Source organism: Thamnophis sirtalis, unplaced genomic scaffold (assembly GCF_051295495.1).
Source record: "Thamnophis sirtalis isolate CommonGarterSnake01/CBP01778 unplaced genomic scaffold, rThaSir2_p1.2 scaffold_1, whole genome shotgun sequence".
Classification (NCBI taxonomy): Eukaryota; Metazoa; Chordata; class Lepidosauria; order Squamata; family Natricidae; genus Thamnophis; species Thamnophis sirtalis.
This window is the reverse complement of record NW_028261381.1, coordinates 20,566,141-20,583,326: the sequence shown is the minus strand read 5'-3', so window position 1 is coordinate 20,583,326 and position 17,186 is coordinate 20,566,141. Positions and strand designations below refer to the sequence as shown.

Below are 17,186 nucleotides of genomic sequence, written 5' to 3'. Positions count from 1 at the left end.
CAGCCGACAAGGTGAGTGCCGGAAAGGCTTAAAAAGAGCTGCGGAAGACAGGGGAGAGAGCTGCAGCCATGGCAAGCCTGCAAAGGCAAAAGCCATTTCCATGTGCTCCAGCAAGGAGGAGCCGTTTGAATTTGGAGCCGGGGCCATCTTGAAACCACATGGTCCAAGATGGCTGCCCCCAGCAGCTCAGAGCCTCAACTCTCAGCCCTCCAGCCACAACCGGAGGCTTGTGGAGCCCTTGAAAGGTGAGAAACCATCGCAGAGGCATTAGCCAAGGGCGGGGGATGCAGCAAAGGGCCAACAGAGGCTTGTTAAGGGAGTTAGAGGCAGGCGGTGGATCCCCCCCCCCTACTTCCTAGATGAATCAAGACTGCACGAACCCCCCCCCCCCCCAACCTGAGAACTCCTCACCTCCCAGAGGAGGATTCCCTTCGGCTTGGTGCTTCAGAAATCCTGCCTAAAAGCCCGTTCTCTCCCTTTCTAACTGCATAGTAACAGGAAAAGCCCCCCCCCCACCCTTAAGGACACTCCTTTAAGGAGGAGAAAGAGACTTGGCGAGAATGCCATCAGAAAAAGGCTTCCAGCAAGAGCTGTGTTTTTTTTTGGGGGGGGGGGGTAAGTCTCCTTCACCCTTAAGAAAATTCTCCTTGAGTAGGAGAAGGAGGGGGGAGGGGCGGGAAGTCCCTGAGTAGGAGGCAAAACAAAAGCTGTTTTTTGTGGCTAAGTTCTGAGGGCGGGGCGATGGCAATTGCCTTGCAAAACCATTTGGAAAGAAGGGGGGAGGGGCCCCACGTAAGGAAGAGTATTCAGCCCCCAGGAAGAGACAGAAGAACCTCCAATCAGGTTAGAGATTACCCCCCTCCCCCAAGGCTTTCCAAGGGTGGGGGTGAATAGGCAAAGAGCAAATGCTATACAATACAATACTATGCAATACAATAGCAGAAGGGGCAGGAACCTGGTAGGTCTTCTAGCCCAACCCCTCGCCTAAGCAGAAATTCCTACACCATTTCAGACAAATGGCTATCATTACTAGTCAGCCCTGTAGCTCAATGGTTAACAGCTGACTCTGTAAACCACTTAGAGAGGGCTGAAAGACCTATGAAGCAGTATATAATTCTAACTGCTATTGCTATTACCATCCAACAGCTGCTTAAAAATCTTCCACTGTTGGGGCATTCACAACGTCCGGAGGCAGGTTCTTCCACTGATTAATTGTCTAACTGTCAGGAAATTTCTCCCCAGTTCTAAGTTGCTTCTCTCCTTATTAGATTCCACCCATTACTTCTAATTCTGCACTCAGATGCCTTGGAGGATAATCAGGTTGCCTCTTCCCTGTGGCAACCCCTGAGATATTGGAACACTACTATCACGTCTCCACTAGTCTTTCCTTTCAGTAAACTAGACCTGCCCAATTCCTGCAACCGTTCTTCATAGGCCTTAGCCTCCAGCCTGATCCCTCTGTTGCTCTTCTCTGCACTCTCCCTAGAACCCCCACATCCTTTCTACATCATGGTGACCAAATTGAATGCAGAATTCCAATCTGGCCTTTCCAAGGCCTTATAAGGTGGAATGAACACTTCACGGGAGCTTGATTCTATTCCTCTGTTTATGCAGCCAAAAACTGTGTTAGGTTTTCTGGCAGCTATTGCACACCGCTGGCTCATATTAAAGGGTGGTCCACCAGGACTCCAAGATCCCCTTCACAGTTACTACTGTGGAGCAAGGTATTCTGTACCTGTGCACTTCACCTTCGTTGCCTAAAGGTAGAACCTTACCTCTTTGAATCCCATTTCCCTAAGTAGTGCCCAATGCTCAAGGGTACCAAGATCCTTCTGTATCTTTAGCCTGTATTCTGAAGTGTTGGCTATTCCTGCCAGCTCGGGGTCACCTGCTAACCTGATGACCCCCCCCCCCCCATCAGCATTTAACAAACAGAGAGCTAACAGTCATTCTGGCTCCTTCTCATGACCGCTTGAGATAACAGCAGTTCTTAAAGAAACAGTACTACTATCATGGCATTTATTTTGCTATCCCAAATGTTAGCTTACACACCTAACACCCTCATTCAAATCACTGATGAAGATGTTGAAGAGTACTGGGCTCAACCTGAGCCTTGGGGGACTCACTGCACTCTTCCCTCCATGAAGAGGCAGTCCCATTGAGGAGTATAGGTGTGTGCACCAGTTACCAAGGCACCTGGTGTGACTAGGTCTAATCCTCAGTCTTCTACTTTATCTAGTAGCAGGTTATGGTCTACCTTATCAGGACTTGCTGAAGTACAAGTTAACTATATCAATGGCATTCCTATGGTCCACTAGGGTTGTCACCGTAATCTAAGAAGATTTGTAGATTTAGATTTATTGAACATTTATAGGCCGCCCTTTTCCCTGAAGGGACTCAGGGTGGCTTACAACAATGGGGGAAGGGAGTGCAAAACAAGACATAAAAGAAACGTGAATAAAAAATTAACTATAAAACACAACATTCATTATGGCTAGTCTAGTATGATCTGTTTTTGACAAACCCATGTTGGCTTTGGGCTCTCGAGCCGGTTTTCTCACTTTCTGAAGGGGGGGAATCACATCAGCAATTCTATAGTGGTTCTCCGGTACTCCAGGAGCTCTGATAGATATAGTTTCAGTTGTTTGGAGATCTCATCCGCCAGCTCCTTCAGATCCCTGGGGTGTAACCCGGTCCTGGGAATTGGACCTTGCCTAAGATAGACAGGCTACCATTTCTTCCCTATCTCATCTTGGGTCCCTAATCTGAATTTGGGGTGCTGTTTTTGATAGGTTGGATAGTTTATCCCTGCTGGTAAAGACAGATGCCAAGCACGAGTTAAATAGTTCGGCTCTACCCCTGCTGCCCGTCACCTTCGGGCCACTTTCTCCCAGCAAGGGACCAATTGTTTCCTTAATCTTTCTTGGTTTTATCAGGCGGGAAGATGCCCCCCCTTTTTGTATTTCATTTTATTATTATTATTGTTGTTGTGATTCTTGTTATTATTATTATTTTACCTTTGTGGCAGGCCTTATTGTGAGCCTTAGCTTCCCTCTCTTCATCGTTACACACAATCTAGTGGCCGCCCATTAAACTCCATCGGTGTTTACATTCAGAATATCTCTGCGCTAATCCTAGCCATAGAATCATAGCACCCTTATGGCCGGGGGGGAAAAAAAGGGTCAGATAGGCTGGTCCCCATGCCAGAACCCACCACAAACTCAGAATGGGATGCCCGACTATGAGAGATCGCAGAAGCACCTCAGATAGCCTATGAATTTAGACAACTTTCGCTGAGGGCAGAACATATAGCAGGGGTGGGATACATCAGAGCCGACTGGCTCAGCCGGACCAAGGGGACAGTTTGGAGCGGAAGCTGCAGCCAGCAATCTTCAAGGAAATGGCAGAGTGCTTCGGACACCCGGAGATCGACCTATCCGCCACGCCCTCAACGCTCAGCTCCTGAGGGTCATCTCCAGGTACCAGACATGGGGGGGGGGCAGAAGGGGCGGACGATCTGCGAAGCCCCTGGACCAGGGGTTGTCGGTATGCCTTTCGCCCTTACCCCTGATCCCCAGGGTCATATGGGAAACCCTTCGGGAGGGGGCAGAAGGGGTTCTCTTGGTGCCTCTCTGGCCCCGGAGACTGTGGTTGCAGAGCTCCAGTCGCCTTCAACGGAGAGGCCATGGAGATTCCCCCTGGAGGGAATATCCCTTAACCAGGGGTCGCTGGAGCACCCAGACCGTCAATGGCTCCAGCTGACCGCTTAGCTCTTGGAACGGAGCATCCTGGGGAAAGACCCTCCCCCCTCCCAGGGTGATGCAGACTCCAGACTGCCCGCACACCTTCCACAGAGCGTATATATGGCTCCATGTGGCAGGCCTCTGCCTCATGGTGTTATTCCCTGGGGCACAATCCTAGCCAGGCCTCAGTGCCTCAGATTCTGGACCTCTTCCAGGCAGGCCGGGACAGAGGGTTAGCTTCTAACACAATTAGGAGACAGGTCCCAGACTTCTCGCCAGTTGTCCTGCGTGGCAGGAACCAGAGCTCGACTCACCTTCCTGTGGTCAGACAATTCCTCAAGGGGGCTTCCAACCCCAAACCGCACGCAGCGTTCAAGTACCATTCCTGGGACTTACACAGGGTAGGGGACGCTCCAATAGGTGCTCCATCTGAGCCTTTACGAACAGCTTCCCTTAAGTTCCTGATTCTCACGGTGGCCTTTCTGGTGGCCATCCCCCCCCGCCAGGCAGATATATGAACTGCAAGCTCTCCACCGGGGAGGGTCTCTGCTTCCCCCACTAAGACAGAGTGGGGTTACGCCCTTCATCCCAAGGTGGGCTTCTGCTTCCATCAAACCCAGGAACTGATTTGCCCAACTTCTGTCCAGACGGGGGGGGAAAGAAGGGGCTCACTCTGGGCATAAGGAGGGCCCTGAGGATTATCTCAGGAGAACCAGGCCAGTCAGGAAATCCGAAGCTCTGTTTGTTTCCTTCCAATAGGGGCCTGGGTAACAGGGTGACTTCCACCACAATAGGTAGGTGGTTGCAAACCTGCGTTGCCACTGCATACCAATCACAGGGCTTTCAGACACCAATCATATCACAGCTCACTCCACGCGGAGCGCAGCCACATCCAGGGCCTGGGCCACGCAGACAGCCCTGGCCGGAATCTGCAGGGCAGCCACGTGGGCTTCCCCCTCTCCCTTTGCTAGGAACCATAAACTGGACTCCTTTACCCCGCAGGGCAAAAGCCTCCTGGACGCAGGGCCTCTTGGACGCAGGGCGTTGCAGGTGGTTCACAGGGCGGAGCCCACGCCTCAACTGGCACAAGCGGGGGACATGGGGCCTCTGGGGTCTCCCTCCCTAGGGACGTGCAGGCTTTGGTACGTCCCATCCTGGATACTCCTCCCCCCTCACTATGGAGAAAGGGCGTTGGTACTTACCTGATACGCCTCTTCTCATAGTGGGGGGAGGAGTATCCAGTCCCTCCCTGACTATGTTTGTATGACTAAGTTTTATGTTCACAGTTTTATGAAGTTATATAAATATTGATGTTGAAGACGATAAAAGCTAAGAACTGAATTAAGAGTCTGGAGTGAATGGTGCAACGAGTCGGATGGAGCTCTTCGTCAAAAGAATGGGTAGTCCTGCCGGCCAGGGGGCGTTACCCAAAGAGCTTATCTGACTCATCCAATCATGAGAGGACAAAGTCAACACCCATCCTGGATACTCCTCCCCCCACTATGAGAAGAGGCGTATCAGGTAAGTACCAACGCCCTTTTCCCCAAAAATAAGACAGGGTCTTATTTTCTTTTGACCCCTGAAATAAGCGCTTGGCCTTATTTTCAGGGAGGTCTTATTATTTTTGAGGTGCAGGAGGCAGCGAGCATGTCACCTCATGGCTGCTGCTGTATTGCAATATTTTTTTGGGGGGGGTTATTTTTTGGGGAGGGCTGATTTTATGCATGAGCTCAAAAGCTGATTTGGCTTATTATTCGGGGAGGTCTTATTTTTGGGGAAACTGCATTAATAATCTGCTTCTATGTTTTGATTTGCTGTAATTAGCATGGGGATTTGTCATACCTTGCTTAATGTGCAGTGGAATACTTTATCTGAACTTAAAAATTATGTAACTGTTATTTCTGTATTTGTCCATGACAGAATTCTGAAAAGTTTTTGAGTTGAAGTTCTTATTAAGAAATCATAGCAATATTTCTTTGCAAGGTTACTTCATGCTTAAAGTTTCAGACATTAAATTTCTTATCAGTTTGTTATGACTGATATTTTAAGATCCCCATCCTTCCCGATACTCAGACTTTTACTTCTAGAAGTTATTTGCCCACTGCTTGTGCATATCTCAATAAAGAAATTAGCACCAGGGTTTTACTAGGCTTCCCTCTGGAAGGAACTGATGAAAATGCTTTTGGATTCAGGTACCGAATAGGCGGACTGATATTCCCACTTTTGAGAGATTGGGTAGAGAAAAATCTTGGTGCAAATATGGAACATAAAACTACTCCTAAAGTAAGTGAATACATGGGCTGTGTGTGTTTTTTAATCATTAACTTGTAGTTAATTCTTTATATATCGTTCACTTAAAACATAAAACTGCTTATTTTGTCCATTGTCCTCTACCACCCTGACATAAAGATTTTTCCAGCCTTATTGCCAGGTAGTAATCTTGTCAGTGAGGATCTATAGTTGAAAATATAATCTGTTAATTCAAAATTTCTTAAGCACAGATTGTTTGCTTTAAAACTTCGTACATTGTACATTGATAGATCACTGATTTTAACTTGTTGCAGTATTTCAAGATGTCTGTCTTAGAAAAAGGTTTATTGTACTGTCTCTGGAGGCCTGTGAATAAAAGTATCACACATACGTTTCTGTTTTGTTTAGCAATAAACTTCATTTGTTCAATATTTCTATGCACTTACCTAAGGTCTGCTCCAGAGACTCCTTCAAAGGATTTGCCTGTGTGATGAGCTGATAAAATGGGGGGAAAGCAATTGATTTGCTAAAAGAGAGGTTGCTGGCTAGAGAGTCGGAATTGCTTTTCCTTTAGCATATTTGAAAATGATGCTCTTCTGAGGTGATTCATTTTTTTCTGAATAGATACACTAGAAATTATCTGTCTCTCTCTCTCTCTCTCTTTCTTTCTTTCTTTTACTTTGAAGCCGTCCTTAAATGTCAGCGATATACCTCCCTCCATTGCAAGTGAAGAATTTCTCCAGGACCTCCAAAATGCTAAAATCTCATATACACAGGAAGCGGAATCTAGATTTTTTAGAGCCCATGGTAAGCAAAATCAGCATGCCCAAAATAGTATCTTAATTGCTTGTGTTAAGTATATCTCCTTTTGGAGACTAGAGTTGAGTAGCAGAAGGAATGTGCCGCTGAATAGTCACACTATCAATCACAGCGGCCAAAGTTAAAACAAGGATAACATTACTTGCGATAACAAAAATAAAGTAGGATAAACGGTTCACCGACAAAAGCACGCCCGACCAAACCACGGTGACAAAACCACGAGTTCTAAACCGCGCCGACGAATGAGTGCTGAAGCACGCCGACAACAGCGCGCCAACAGAAGCGCGCTCTAATCCTAACTCTAACCTAAACCTAACCCTAAACCTAACCCTTACCTTAACTTAAATCGCGCTTCTGTCGGCGCGCTGTTGTCGGCGTATTGATGACGTAGTGGTTTTAGCACCACGGTTTTGTTGGCGCGCTTTTGTTGTGCGCGCATTTGTCAGGTCATGGGATAAACATTCTCCAAAACAAGTGATAAGTAATCTTGAATTATATACACAGTCTATGATACAACACGTTGGTTTACAGATGCTCAACTCATGATTCACCATGTAGACAGGTAACTAACATACAGAGTAGCCATCATCCAATATACAGTATTCAACTCCAATAACAAGCACGGAGAACATACAGGAACAACCAGGAACAAACAGTAGTAGTTCCTACTCCCTCTTATGGCCAATTAAAGCAACAGCATCCAATCGCATCTCACTTGAGCATTTAAAGTGACAGATACATTATTTCAATCATGGCATACATACATACATACATACATACATACATACATACATACATACATACATACATACATATATATATATATATATATATATATATATATATATTTGTATATTTGTATATATATATATATATACAAATAAAAAACACAAATATAACAAAGGCAACAGTAAAAATATTGGGTTTCTGTCGTGATGGACTCTTGTGATGAGCCGATTGACAGATGATGGAAGCAGTTAGCTTCCTCCCATAATTGGGGCTTACCAGGGGTTGTGACTTTAAATATATACCTTCTTCCCTGGCTTCAGCTGATAAGGAGGAGACCTGTGGCTTAATGGCTAAGACGTTTGCCTAAGATGCAATACAGCACAGGTTCGAATCCCAGTAAGGGTATGGCTAGCTGATGAGAGCTAAATAGCTTGAAATAGATCTATACTAGTCTCCCTTTATTTATTTATCAGCACAAATAAAAAACATACATACATACATACATACATATAAATAAATAAATAAATAAAACCAACCCAAGACTAAGATTACATCCCTAACAGCTTGCTTTCAACATTTGATGTTTTTGTGAGACTTATTTTTACTTTGTATTTCAGGTCATTGCCTACACGAGATTTTTTTGCTCAGGGAAGGAATGTTTAAGCGGGTTCCTGATGTAGTGGTATGGCCAGGTAAGCTATTCAGAACACCTTTCTCATTCTTGCACTTCCCTGTTCCGTTTCCTACTGAACTTATGTAACAGTGTTTTCAATTTTGGAAAAAATGGAATTGAGAACAATTTATAGAAACCTCAGAATGCAAAGTATGTATTAGAAAAGTAGTTCAGAAATGCAGCCTAGGAATCTGCCAAGAATATTGTTTATGTTGCATGTTGGTTGAACTGTTATAAAAGCACAACCTTTATTTGCATTTGACTCTTGACATTTCTTCCAAAGTAAAGGGAAGACTCAAAATTTAGAATAAACAGAGCACCAAACAATAAAAATATATAAAAGAATAAAATGTTAATTCAGTATATGCAGAGCCCCATTTTTTCTAAAAGTCAAATACAAGTCTTAAAATTACTTGCTTTTGAACATTATTTTTAGACAATTCCTATTAAACAAATCAGTTATAACATTTTCTGAAATACATAAATGTTTAGAATGAAATACATTAATGTTTAGAGAGGATTACAGTAATTCAAGATGTGCTCCTTTTATTTTCCAAGCTTCTGAGCATGGTATTTTCAGTTGTTACACAAAGCTGTCGAGATGCAGAATTGAACACATTCCATGTGATCATGAGAATGGCACGTGTTATGTCTTTCCTTCAAAGGCATGTCATTTTATGATTATCTTGGTTATTCAGGGACAATCCATTATCAGAAATAAGCAAAATTTGTAGCAACCTATATCCAAGATTTGTGATTGTTTACTAACACTGTATGAGAAAAGACAATCACCGTATATAAGTACCCGTGGCACGACAAAAGCGTGCTCGACTAAAGCGCGCCCGATTAAACCGCGTCGCTGACGTCATCAACAGGGCGACAACAGCGAGCACGGAGAAAGAAGGGCGCTTTAAATAGCGCTTTGAAAGCAAGCCGATTCAAGTTAAGGTAAGGGTTAGGGTTAGGTTAAGGGTTAGGGTTAGGGTTAGGTTAAGGGTTAGGGTTAGGTTTAGGTTTAGTGTTAGGTTAAGGGTTAGGGTTAGGGTTAGGTTTAGGGTTAGGTTAAGGGTTAGGTTTAGGATTAGGTTTAGGGGGGTTAGGTTTAGGTTTAGGGGTTAATTTTAGGTTTAGCGTTTACAGCGTGCTTTTTTCTCCGTGCTGTTGTCGCGCTGTGATGACGTCAGCTACGCGGTTTCGTCGAGCGCCCTTTAGTCGAACGCAGTTTTGTGGTGGAACCATAAGTACCATAATAATAAAATTAATCCCAGCTCCAGTTGCTAGCGCTTATATAGTAGACTATTTTATTATTATATTTTATTTGTAAAATGTATTGGCTGCCCATATTACCACATGGTAACTCTGGGAGGCTTACAATATTACAAGGAAATCACAAGAAAGTTAATTTTTCTTAGCGTTGTATGTAGAACTTAATTTGCATGATTAAAAGAACATTGCTCCTGGCATGACTAAAATAACTATACCCCATTGGAGCTAATGAAATACTCTGATTTTAAAACAGAGGTTGTATCCATGAAATCAGTCGGGTTTCCAGTACCTTGCTGACCATTGGGCAGCATGCTGCAAAGCTGCCATTCAACACATTTGATAATGTGAAAACTTCTAGTATGGAAATTATTAGTGATCACAAATTGGAATGTATTAATCAGAACTGTACTAATTGCCTCAGAAAAGAAGCATTCTGTGCAGGCCCAAGTAACTTAGATCACCATTTCAGCCTCGGGGGTGCTGTGCCTTCCCTCCCTGAAACTTGGTCTGGGTCCTAGGAGCATGGACTTTGGAGTTCAAAGTTTATGGGAAGTCTTTCCTGGAAGACTCTACTAATTTAAGATATTAAGAGTCAAGTATATTTCAAGACTCTTGGGCTTGACTGGTTTTTTGTTTGACCTTTTTTGGGAAATTTGTTGAATCTTGCAGGTCATGAATTTTTTGCACATCTTAAAATGTTTATAGTATGGGCTCAAAACTGTTTTTTAAAAGGAGGTTTCTCCCATAGTTAATGGTTAATTTGCATTAAGGATTCTTTTTAGTCTAAAAATATTGGTGACTTCATTCTTTTAATACAATTAATATTTTAATTATTAGGAAACTCTTCTAAATGTTAATTTATGTTAAAATATAATATTTTAAACTCTTACTACTCTGTTCATTTTTGTAGAATGCCATGATGATGTAGTTAAAATTGTGGAAATAGCCTGCAAGCATAATATTTGTATTATACCTTATGGTGGTAAGTAATCAAGCTATCAACATTTTTAAAAACATATGTTTTAAGGCAGGCCCCAAAGCACAATAGTATCTTAAGATGTGTCAAATAGAATTGTTTAGTTTTAATAGCAAATACTTTTGCACATTTTTTTTAAAATGGAAATTCTTATATGCATCTTTCATTTAAATCCCATAAATATTTGGGGCTATGGCTTGTTCTGCTTGTTCTCATCCTTTGCTTACATCATAATTTCATTCACATCATTCTCTATTCTGTCAGTGGATATCATAAATTAGAATCTAAGGAACTAATACTGAAATAACAAATGAAATATAAATTGATTTGTTTCTCATATCTGTAGGAGGCACAAACGTTACCAGTGCACTTGAGTGTCCTCCTGATGAAAAAAGAACAATTCTTTCACTAGACACTTCACAAATGGTATGTGTACAAAACAGTTGCATGTCGAGTATTTCACAGAATGTCATTCATATAATGTTTCACTTAGTTTAAGGTTCCCCTTAATTCACTGACTATTTTAATTCTTCTGGAATTTATGTCATCACTTGTGGGATATTTAAGTATCTGTGTAAACATTTTAATTTGCTTTTCTCATGTTTCACAAGTTATTTGATAAGAATTAGCTTTTTAAATGACATCTCCTGCACCAATAACATGATGAGTTTGTAAAATATTTTCAGTAAGTGATCAGCAGTTTCCAGCAAAAGCATTCACAATATTGGTTTTGAGAATCAGGATAACTTAGACCAGTGATGGCTAGCCTTTTTTGACTTGTGTGCCCAAAGCAGGGGGAACACAGGGGGGGTCGTGTGTGGGCATAATGCTATGCGTGCGACCAGCACTCCCCCCCCCCCACTTTTGGCATGCTTTTCTCACCCTTCCCAGGTGCCAGAGGCTTTCTAGGAGCCTGGGGAGGGCGAAAACAGCCCCGCCGGTGCCCCCCTCCAGAGGCTTCAGGAGCTTCCCTGAAGCCTCTGAAGCCCGAAAAACCGGCCATATGGGCAAACCGTAATTTTGGGAACGGACTTCCAGTTTGCTCATAGGAGCGTTTTTTCCCTCCGGAGTCTTCAGGAAAGGCTCCTGAAGCAGAGGGCAAAAAACGGCCCTATGGACAAACCAGTAGCCACTTGTAGGGTGAAAAACGGCCCTACAAGCAAACCAGAAGTCAGTTCCTGAACTTCCGGTTTGCCCGTAGGACCGTTTTTTTGCACTCTGGAGGCTTCAAGGAACCTCTGGAGGGTGAAAAACGCCTCAAAAGAAGGCCGGTCAGCTGGTCAGCGCATGCATGCACACTGGAGCTGACAGGGCAACACCTCACGTGCCCTAACAAATGGCTCCATGTGCCACCTGTGGGACGCATGCCATAGGTTTGCCATCATGGACTTAGACAATGAGTATCAATCTTGCTAATAGCATTTCATTAATTTAGCCTAAAACTTGAAATTTAAAATTATCCGTATTATATATATATTGATATAGATGTGATGAGAGACAGTTCCCTCTGGAACCCTCCTTTAGGTTTTTAATGACAACTTCATCAGTTAATTTCAGTAGTTTCTGAAATAGCAAAAAGCCTTTATTTATGGTAATAACACATGTGAAGAAACTGTTTAATACTCTGCTTGCAAGGACCACACAAGGGAACTAATTGATTGGCTATTAGGGAGAAAATTGTGATTAAAAGACCACTTTAAAAATATGGCAGTACATTTTTTGTGAGACCAGATCTATAAGTTGAGACATCATTTCTAGTTGATAGCCGTATGAAATATGGAATTAGGAGACAGCTTTATCATCTCATTTTACATATCATCCAATACATTGGATTTTGTAGAGCTTGTGATTTAAAAAAGTAAGATCCAGATTGTGGTAAATCAGCTGAATCTGATTCATGACCCCGATCATCCACATTCTTTTGTAGCAATCAATGAAAATTTAGATTTGAACTTTTGTCAGTGGTAATAAATATTAGAGCGAGCAATTAAATAGTTTTAGACCCGGTTTTATATTTCCAGGGTCACTTTGTTGCTGTTTACTTGCATTAGAGATAATACCATTTCAGCATTAGTTCACTTTAAAAATCTTTCAGGGTTCACAACTGATGCAGTAGCTAAAGACATAAAATTCAATCAAAAATTATGAATATTTTGTCAGAATTAATGTGCTGCAAGAGTGTTTTTTTAAACTGAATTGTGGTTTCATGCATTACAGAATATTAGTTTGTCACATTTTTTATTTTATTGATTTTCTATTAAATATATTACTTAGTGCTTATTAAACACAGGTTGTCTGTGTATTTACCATAATTTTTGGAGTATAAGACGCACCTTTCCCGCCCTAAAAGTGAGTGAAAATTAGGTGCGTCTTATAGATCGAATACGGGCATTTTTGGCCTCCCAAACCCTCTACATGTGGCATTTTTGCTCTCCCCGGCGCCCAGAAACACTCTGCAGGACAAAAACGGGTGCATTTTTGCCAAAATACTTTTCTTATCAGTTTTCTCTGATATTATACCTATTCAGGTTTAAAATCTACAAATTTCCCTATCATCTTTTCTTACAACCTGTGTATCCTTGCCCAAGGTTGTCACATTTCTTTTGATCAAACCCAACCTCATAGTAGTAGATTTTTACATTGAGAAGCAGGATTTTCTCACCCTTCCTGAAGTAACAAATATATTCAGATGCTGTCTAAACAGATTAGGAGAAAGAGAAGAAAACTGATTTTATCAATAGAGTTGGAATTCCATTCTTCTTTGTACTGTAAAAATCTACTGGTAGGATTGTTCTCTTCCCCCACACATCCTTGAGTTGGTAGAAAACAATATTAGCATGAAATGTGCAGTTTCTATCACTGATGCCTCTTCTTCATCATTGCCTCTGTTTGCTAAGCTGTCTGGTTTTCCTCCCAGGTTATGAGTGACAAAGCATAAATGATTTTGCATACCTTGAAGCTGTTTTGGGATAGCTGTATGAATAGGTGGAAAATATAACTTTAAGGCTGATTCTGCTAATTACTTAAGGCTTTTTTACTCACACTCACAGTGGAAAAGATGAAGATCATGTTGTAAGAGCATGGGAAAAATTCTTTCATCAAGGAATTATTGTGTAGGGATTAAGCATTAGTGGAGGAACAGTTTTAGAAACCTATATTCTATAAAAGCAGGTTAAGTCTTACCCCAGTTCAAAGTAATATTTGTAATATCACTTTAATACATGGATATCAGAGCATAACATAAGACAAGTGACAAATTTACACCAAAGAGTTTAAAATTGGCACGCGCCTACTATTTTCTTCTTGAAAATCATGTCTTGAATAAGACTGAACATATGCCCGACATCGGTCAGCAGAGCTAGCAGCAGATTCAGACAGTGAGGAGGTTGGGGAGGAACATGGGCCAGTCCTGGAGTCTGGGGAAAGCTCGGATGAGGGCTCTGTGTTGGAGGCAGAGAGGGGGCCAGAGCTGTATGCCAGCTATTAGCTGCCTTCAGAGTCAGACATCAGTGAGGCAAACAAACAACTGGAGCCTATTCCCAGTGTGCGCATGCACAGAGTTGCCAGAGGAAGGGAACAGCTAAAGAACAGGGGTTGACTTGGGAGTAAGGCCACAGTGGATGATGAATGGCCCCTCCCAGAGGAAATAAAAGAGGAGCAAAAGCAGAGTGGAGATTTCAGGAGACAATTAGTTTGCTTAATTGGCCTGTGACTCTCCGAGACTCCTTGCCAAGTTTGCAGATATCAGCCTGGCAGCTCTCTACGCCAGATAAGGTCTTGTGACTGTAAATCCTCCCTTGAAACACTTTGTTGTAGGTGAATAAGCAGAATTCACAGTAAATTAATAAAAGGGTTTTTTGTCGGGACCAGGCGTTTGCTTCATGCTCTTGGGAAGCCTAGGTTAGAACAACATAAGGAATAAAATAATTTCTGCTATTATAACTTTTTCACTATTCAGAAAGCCTTGTCTTTGGTATATTGTCACGTTAGAATTATTTCGACATCTGCGGTTAATTGAAGTAAGATGAAATTTGATTTCAACCTCATCTCATTAATTCCTTAAATTCTTAAAAGAATGTATGGATTCTGATTTCTGACTGATGTTTTTGTCCTCATATGTGCAATTTCAGCAATGCAAATAGACAAGATGCATTCATCTTCTTGTCTCTATTGATTTATAGTCTATATAGCTATGCAAAACTCTGCCTTTGGTGATGGAACATTCCATTCCTGGAATGGTGGTTTTTACACATAATTAATGCCTACTGCTGCACTAATCACTGACTTTAACTGTGCTTTGTTGAATAATTAAATGCCGGCATTATTCACAAGTCCTTTTTTTTTTTGTAATAGAACAGGATTCACTGGATAGATGAGAAAAATTTAACTGCTCATGTTGATGCTGGCATTGTTGGCCAAGACTTGGAGAAACAGGTATCATTAAATGTCTTTGAGAATGCTGGTATTTTTATAGCCCCAAATATACTGCCATATATTGGCTCATAAAGTAAATATATTTGTATAGTTATGCACATTATATCCAGCCTAATGGCAGTTGCTATGTTATTAATTTTTCTGTTTATTTTAATCTTAGCAGGTGTAGTATGTATGTTAAAAATTGGCTTTTTTTTTGTCACTGACCAGAAACAACATTGTCACTATCTTTGGGAATGTTTCTATCATCTCTCATTTAGGTCCAGAATAAGCTATCATCTTGAAGAAAATTATGTAGTCAAATAAGGAAATATGGGTATTAACTAGAATAGCTTATTAAAAGAACAAAAGGCTCTTCTTAAAATAAAATGTTTGACGCCTTTGTAATAGTAATGGATTCTGTTTTAAATAACATGTACTTTGGGAATCTGCATTCTAATTGTGAATTCATGGTACATTGAGTGGTAACTTCACCCAGACTCTCTTCAAAAGATATTAAATGTTTGAAGGGTTTTTTTTTGTTTTAACTTGTTGTAAATTATGCAATGGTAATTATGTAGATTCTTTGATTTAGAATTCTGATACCAAACAGCAGGCCTTTCCTATTTGCCAAGTAGATGAAGATGACATGTCTTTTGATCTTAATATGTACCTATATTCATACTAAGGTGGAGAGTTCCTAATAATCAGGTCCAAGGATGTTTTGGGCTTTAAAGGTGAACACCAATGCCTTAAATTTTATCACCCCTCTTTACAAAAAGATCAGGTATTTCAATATACAAGTAATCCTCATTTAGCAACCACAATTGTTAAGCAAAGTGGTCGCTAAGTGAAACCATGACCATCCTTATGATCCTATTTCAGCTTTTCTTTGTTTTAGAGACCCGCATTGATTGAAAATGCAAGAACCGGTTGCAAAGTTACTTTTTCACAATTACTGTGAATGGTCGCTAAACAAGGACTAACTGTAGGCGTATTATACTCCTAGAATTGCCTAGCTGCAATATTTTGGTCTTTTGGAGAGCTTTCAAATACTCTTCTAAGGTAATCCTGAGAAGACTATATTCCTATGGTCTAACTAGGTTGCAGTCAAGATATGAATAAGATACGGTTCAGGAAAAGCATAAAATTGCATTTCTTACCTGCCATCACCATCTGGATATCCCTAAAGAGGTGGAGTTAAGGATCCTTACCAGACTATGGATTTATTCTTCCAAGTGGAGTACAACAATCAGGACAAGTTGAATTTTCTTTCTTCTGACTGACAGTAGCACCACTCATTCAATATAATGTCATGTTCACCATCATCCAGCCATTATCAAATTTAGATAGCGTTTCTGTGTACTCATTGTTTCAGCATTGGAAGCAAGAAGAAGTTGATAGTGGTTCAAATGTACCACACCAGTATTGTATGAACACAATCCATCAGGAAAAAGTAGAATACAGGTACTCCTCAACTGACGAGTAATGTCATTAAGTGAATCTGGGTTCCCCCATTGACTGTCAGAAGCTGGCTGGGTGATCATGTGACCCGGGGAGAGTGTGACTACATGCCATTTGCCAAGCACCTGAATTTTGATCATGTGATTTTGTTCGTCAGAAGGTCACAAAACGGGATCATAACACAATTTTCAATGCTGTTGTAACTTTGAAAGGTCGCTAAATGAATGGTTGTAAATCGAGGATTACTTGTATTGTCTAGGTGAAGTAGCTTTTAAAGCATTTACAGAACTGAACTATGCAGTGGATGTTAACAACTAAATATGGTTAAAATAATGGGTTTTTTCTTTTATTTTAGCTTGGTGAAAGTGGTTACTGTACAGGCCATGAACCAGACTCAATGGAATTTAGTACTCTTGGAGGATGGGTAGCTACCCGAGCATCAGGCATGAAGAAAAATATTTATGGAAATATTGAAGATCTGGTAAACACTTTCTATAATTATTATTTTTTTCTATTTTTTATCAATAAATAATCCAACTTCTGCATTTGTATAATGTTTCTGTTACTAACAAATAGCTGATATGCAGAAAAAAATTATTAAAATATAGTTTAGTGGTTGACAAATATTGGGTTTATTTGACACATATGAAAAGAAAGCAATGTAAATACTCCTCTGCATTTTGTGGTTTGGTAGGAAAAGAATTAAGATGGCACCAAAAAATTTTTACTAGATCATATTATTTAGAGTAATACAAAGTTCTGTGGTATCAATTTCTTCCTTGTTTCTATCTACAATGGCAAAATAGGATGAAGATTAGTGTTTCCTTAGCATTTAATATAAATGCATATTTTA

General features: G+C 41.1%; 1 protein-coding gene across 1 annotated transcript in view; it reads left to right on the top strand.

The window, feature by feature from the left end:
* Positions 1-17,186, top strand: part of AGPS (alkylglycerone phosphate synthase) — a 60,380-nt gene that overhangs the window by 14,819 nt on the left and 28,375 nt on the right. The window contains exons 3-9 of the mRNA XM_087708589.1: positions 5,936-6,026; positions 6,680-6,800; positions 8,159-8,233; positions 10,391-10,462; positions 10,803-10,882; positions 14,810-14,890; positions 16,689-16,814. Of these exons, the coding sequence (XP_087564715.1) occupies positions 5,936-6,026; positions 6,680-6,800; positions 8,159-8,233; positions 10,391-10,462; positions 10,803-10,882; positions 14,810-14,890; positions 16,689-16,814 (646 nt within the window). The remainder of the gene's footprint in view (positions 1-5,935; positions 6,027-6,679; positions 6,801-8,158; positions 8,234-10,390; positions 10,463-10,802; positions 10,883-14,809; positions 14,891-16,688; positions 16,815-17,186) is intronic.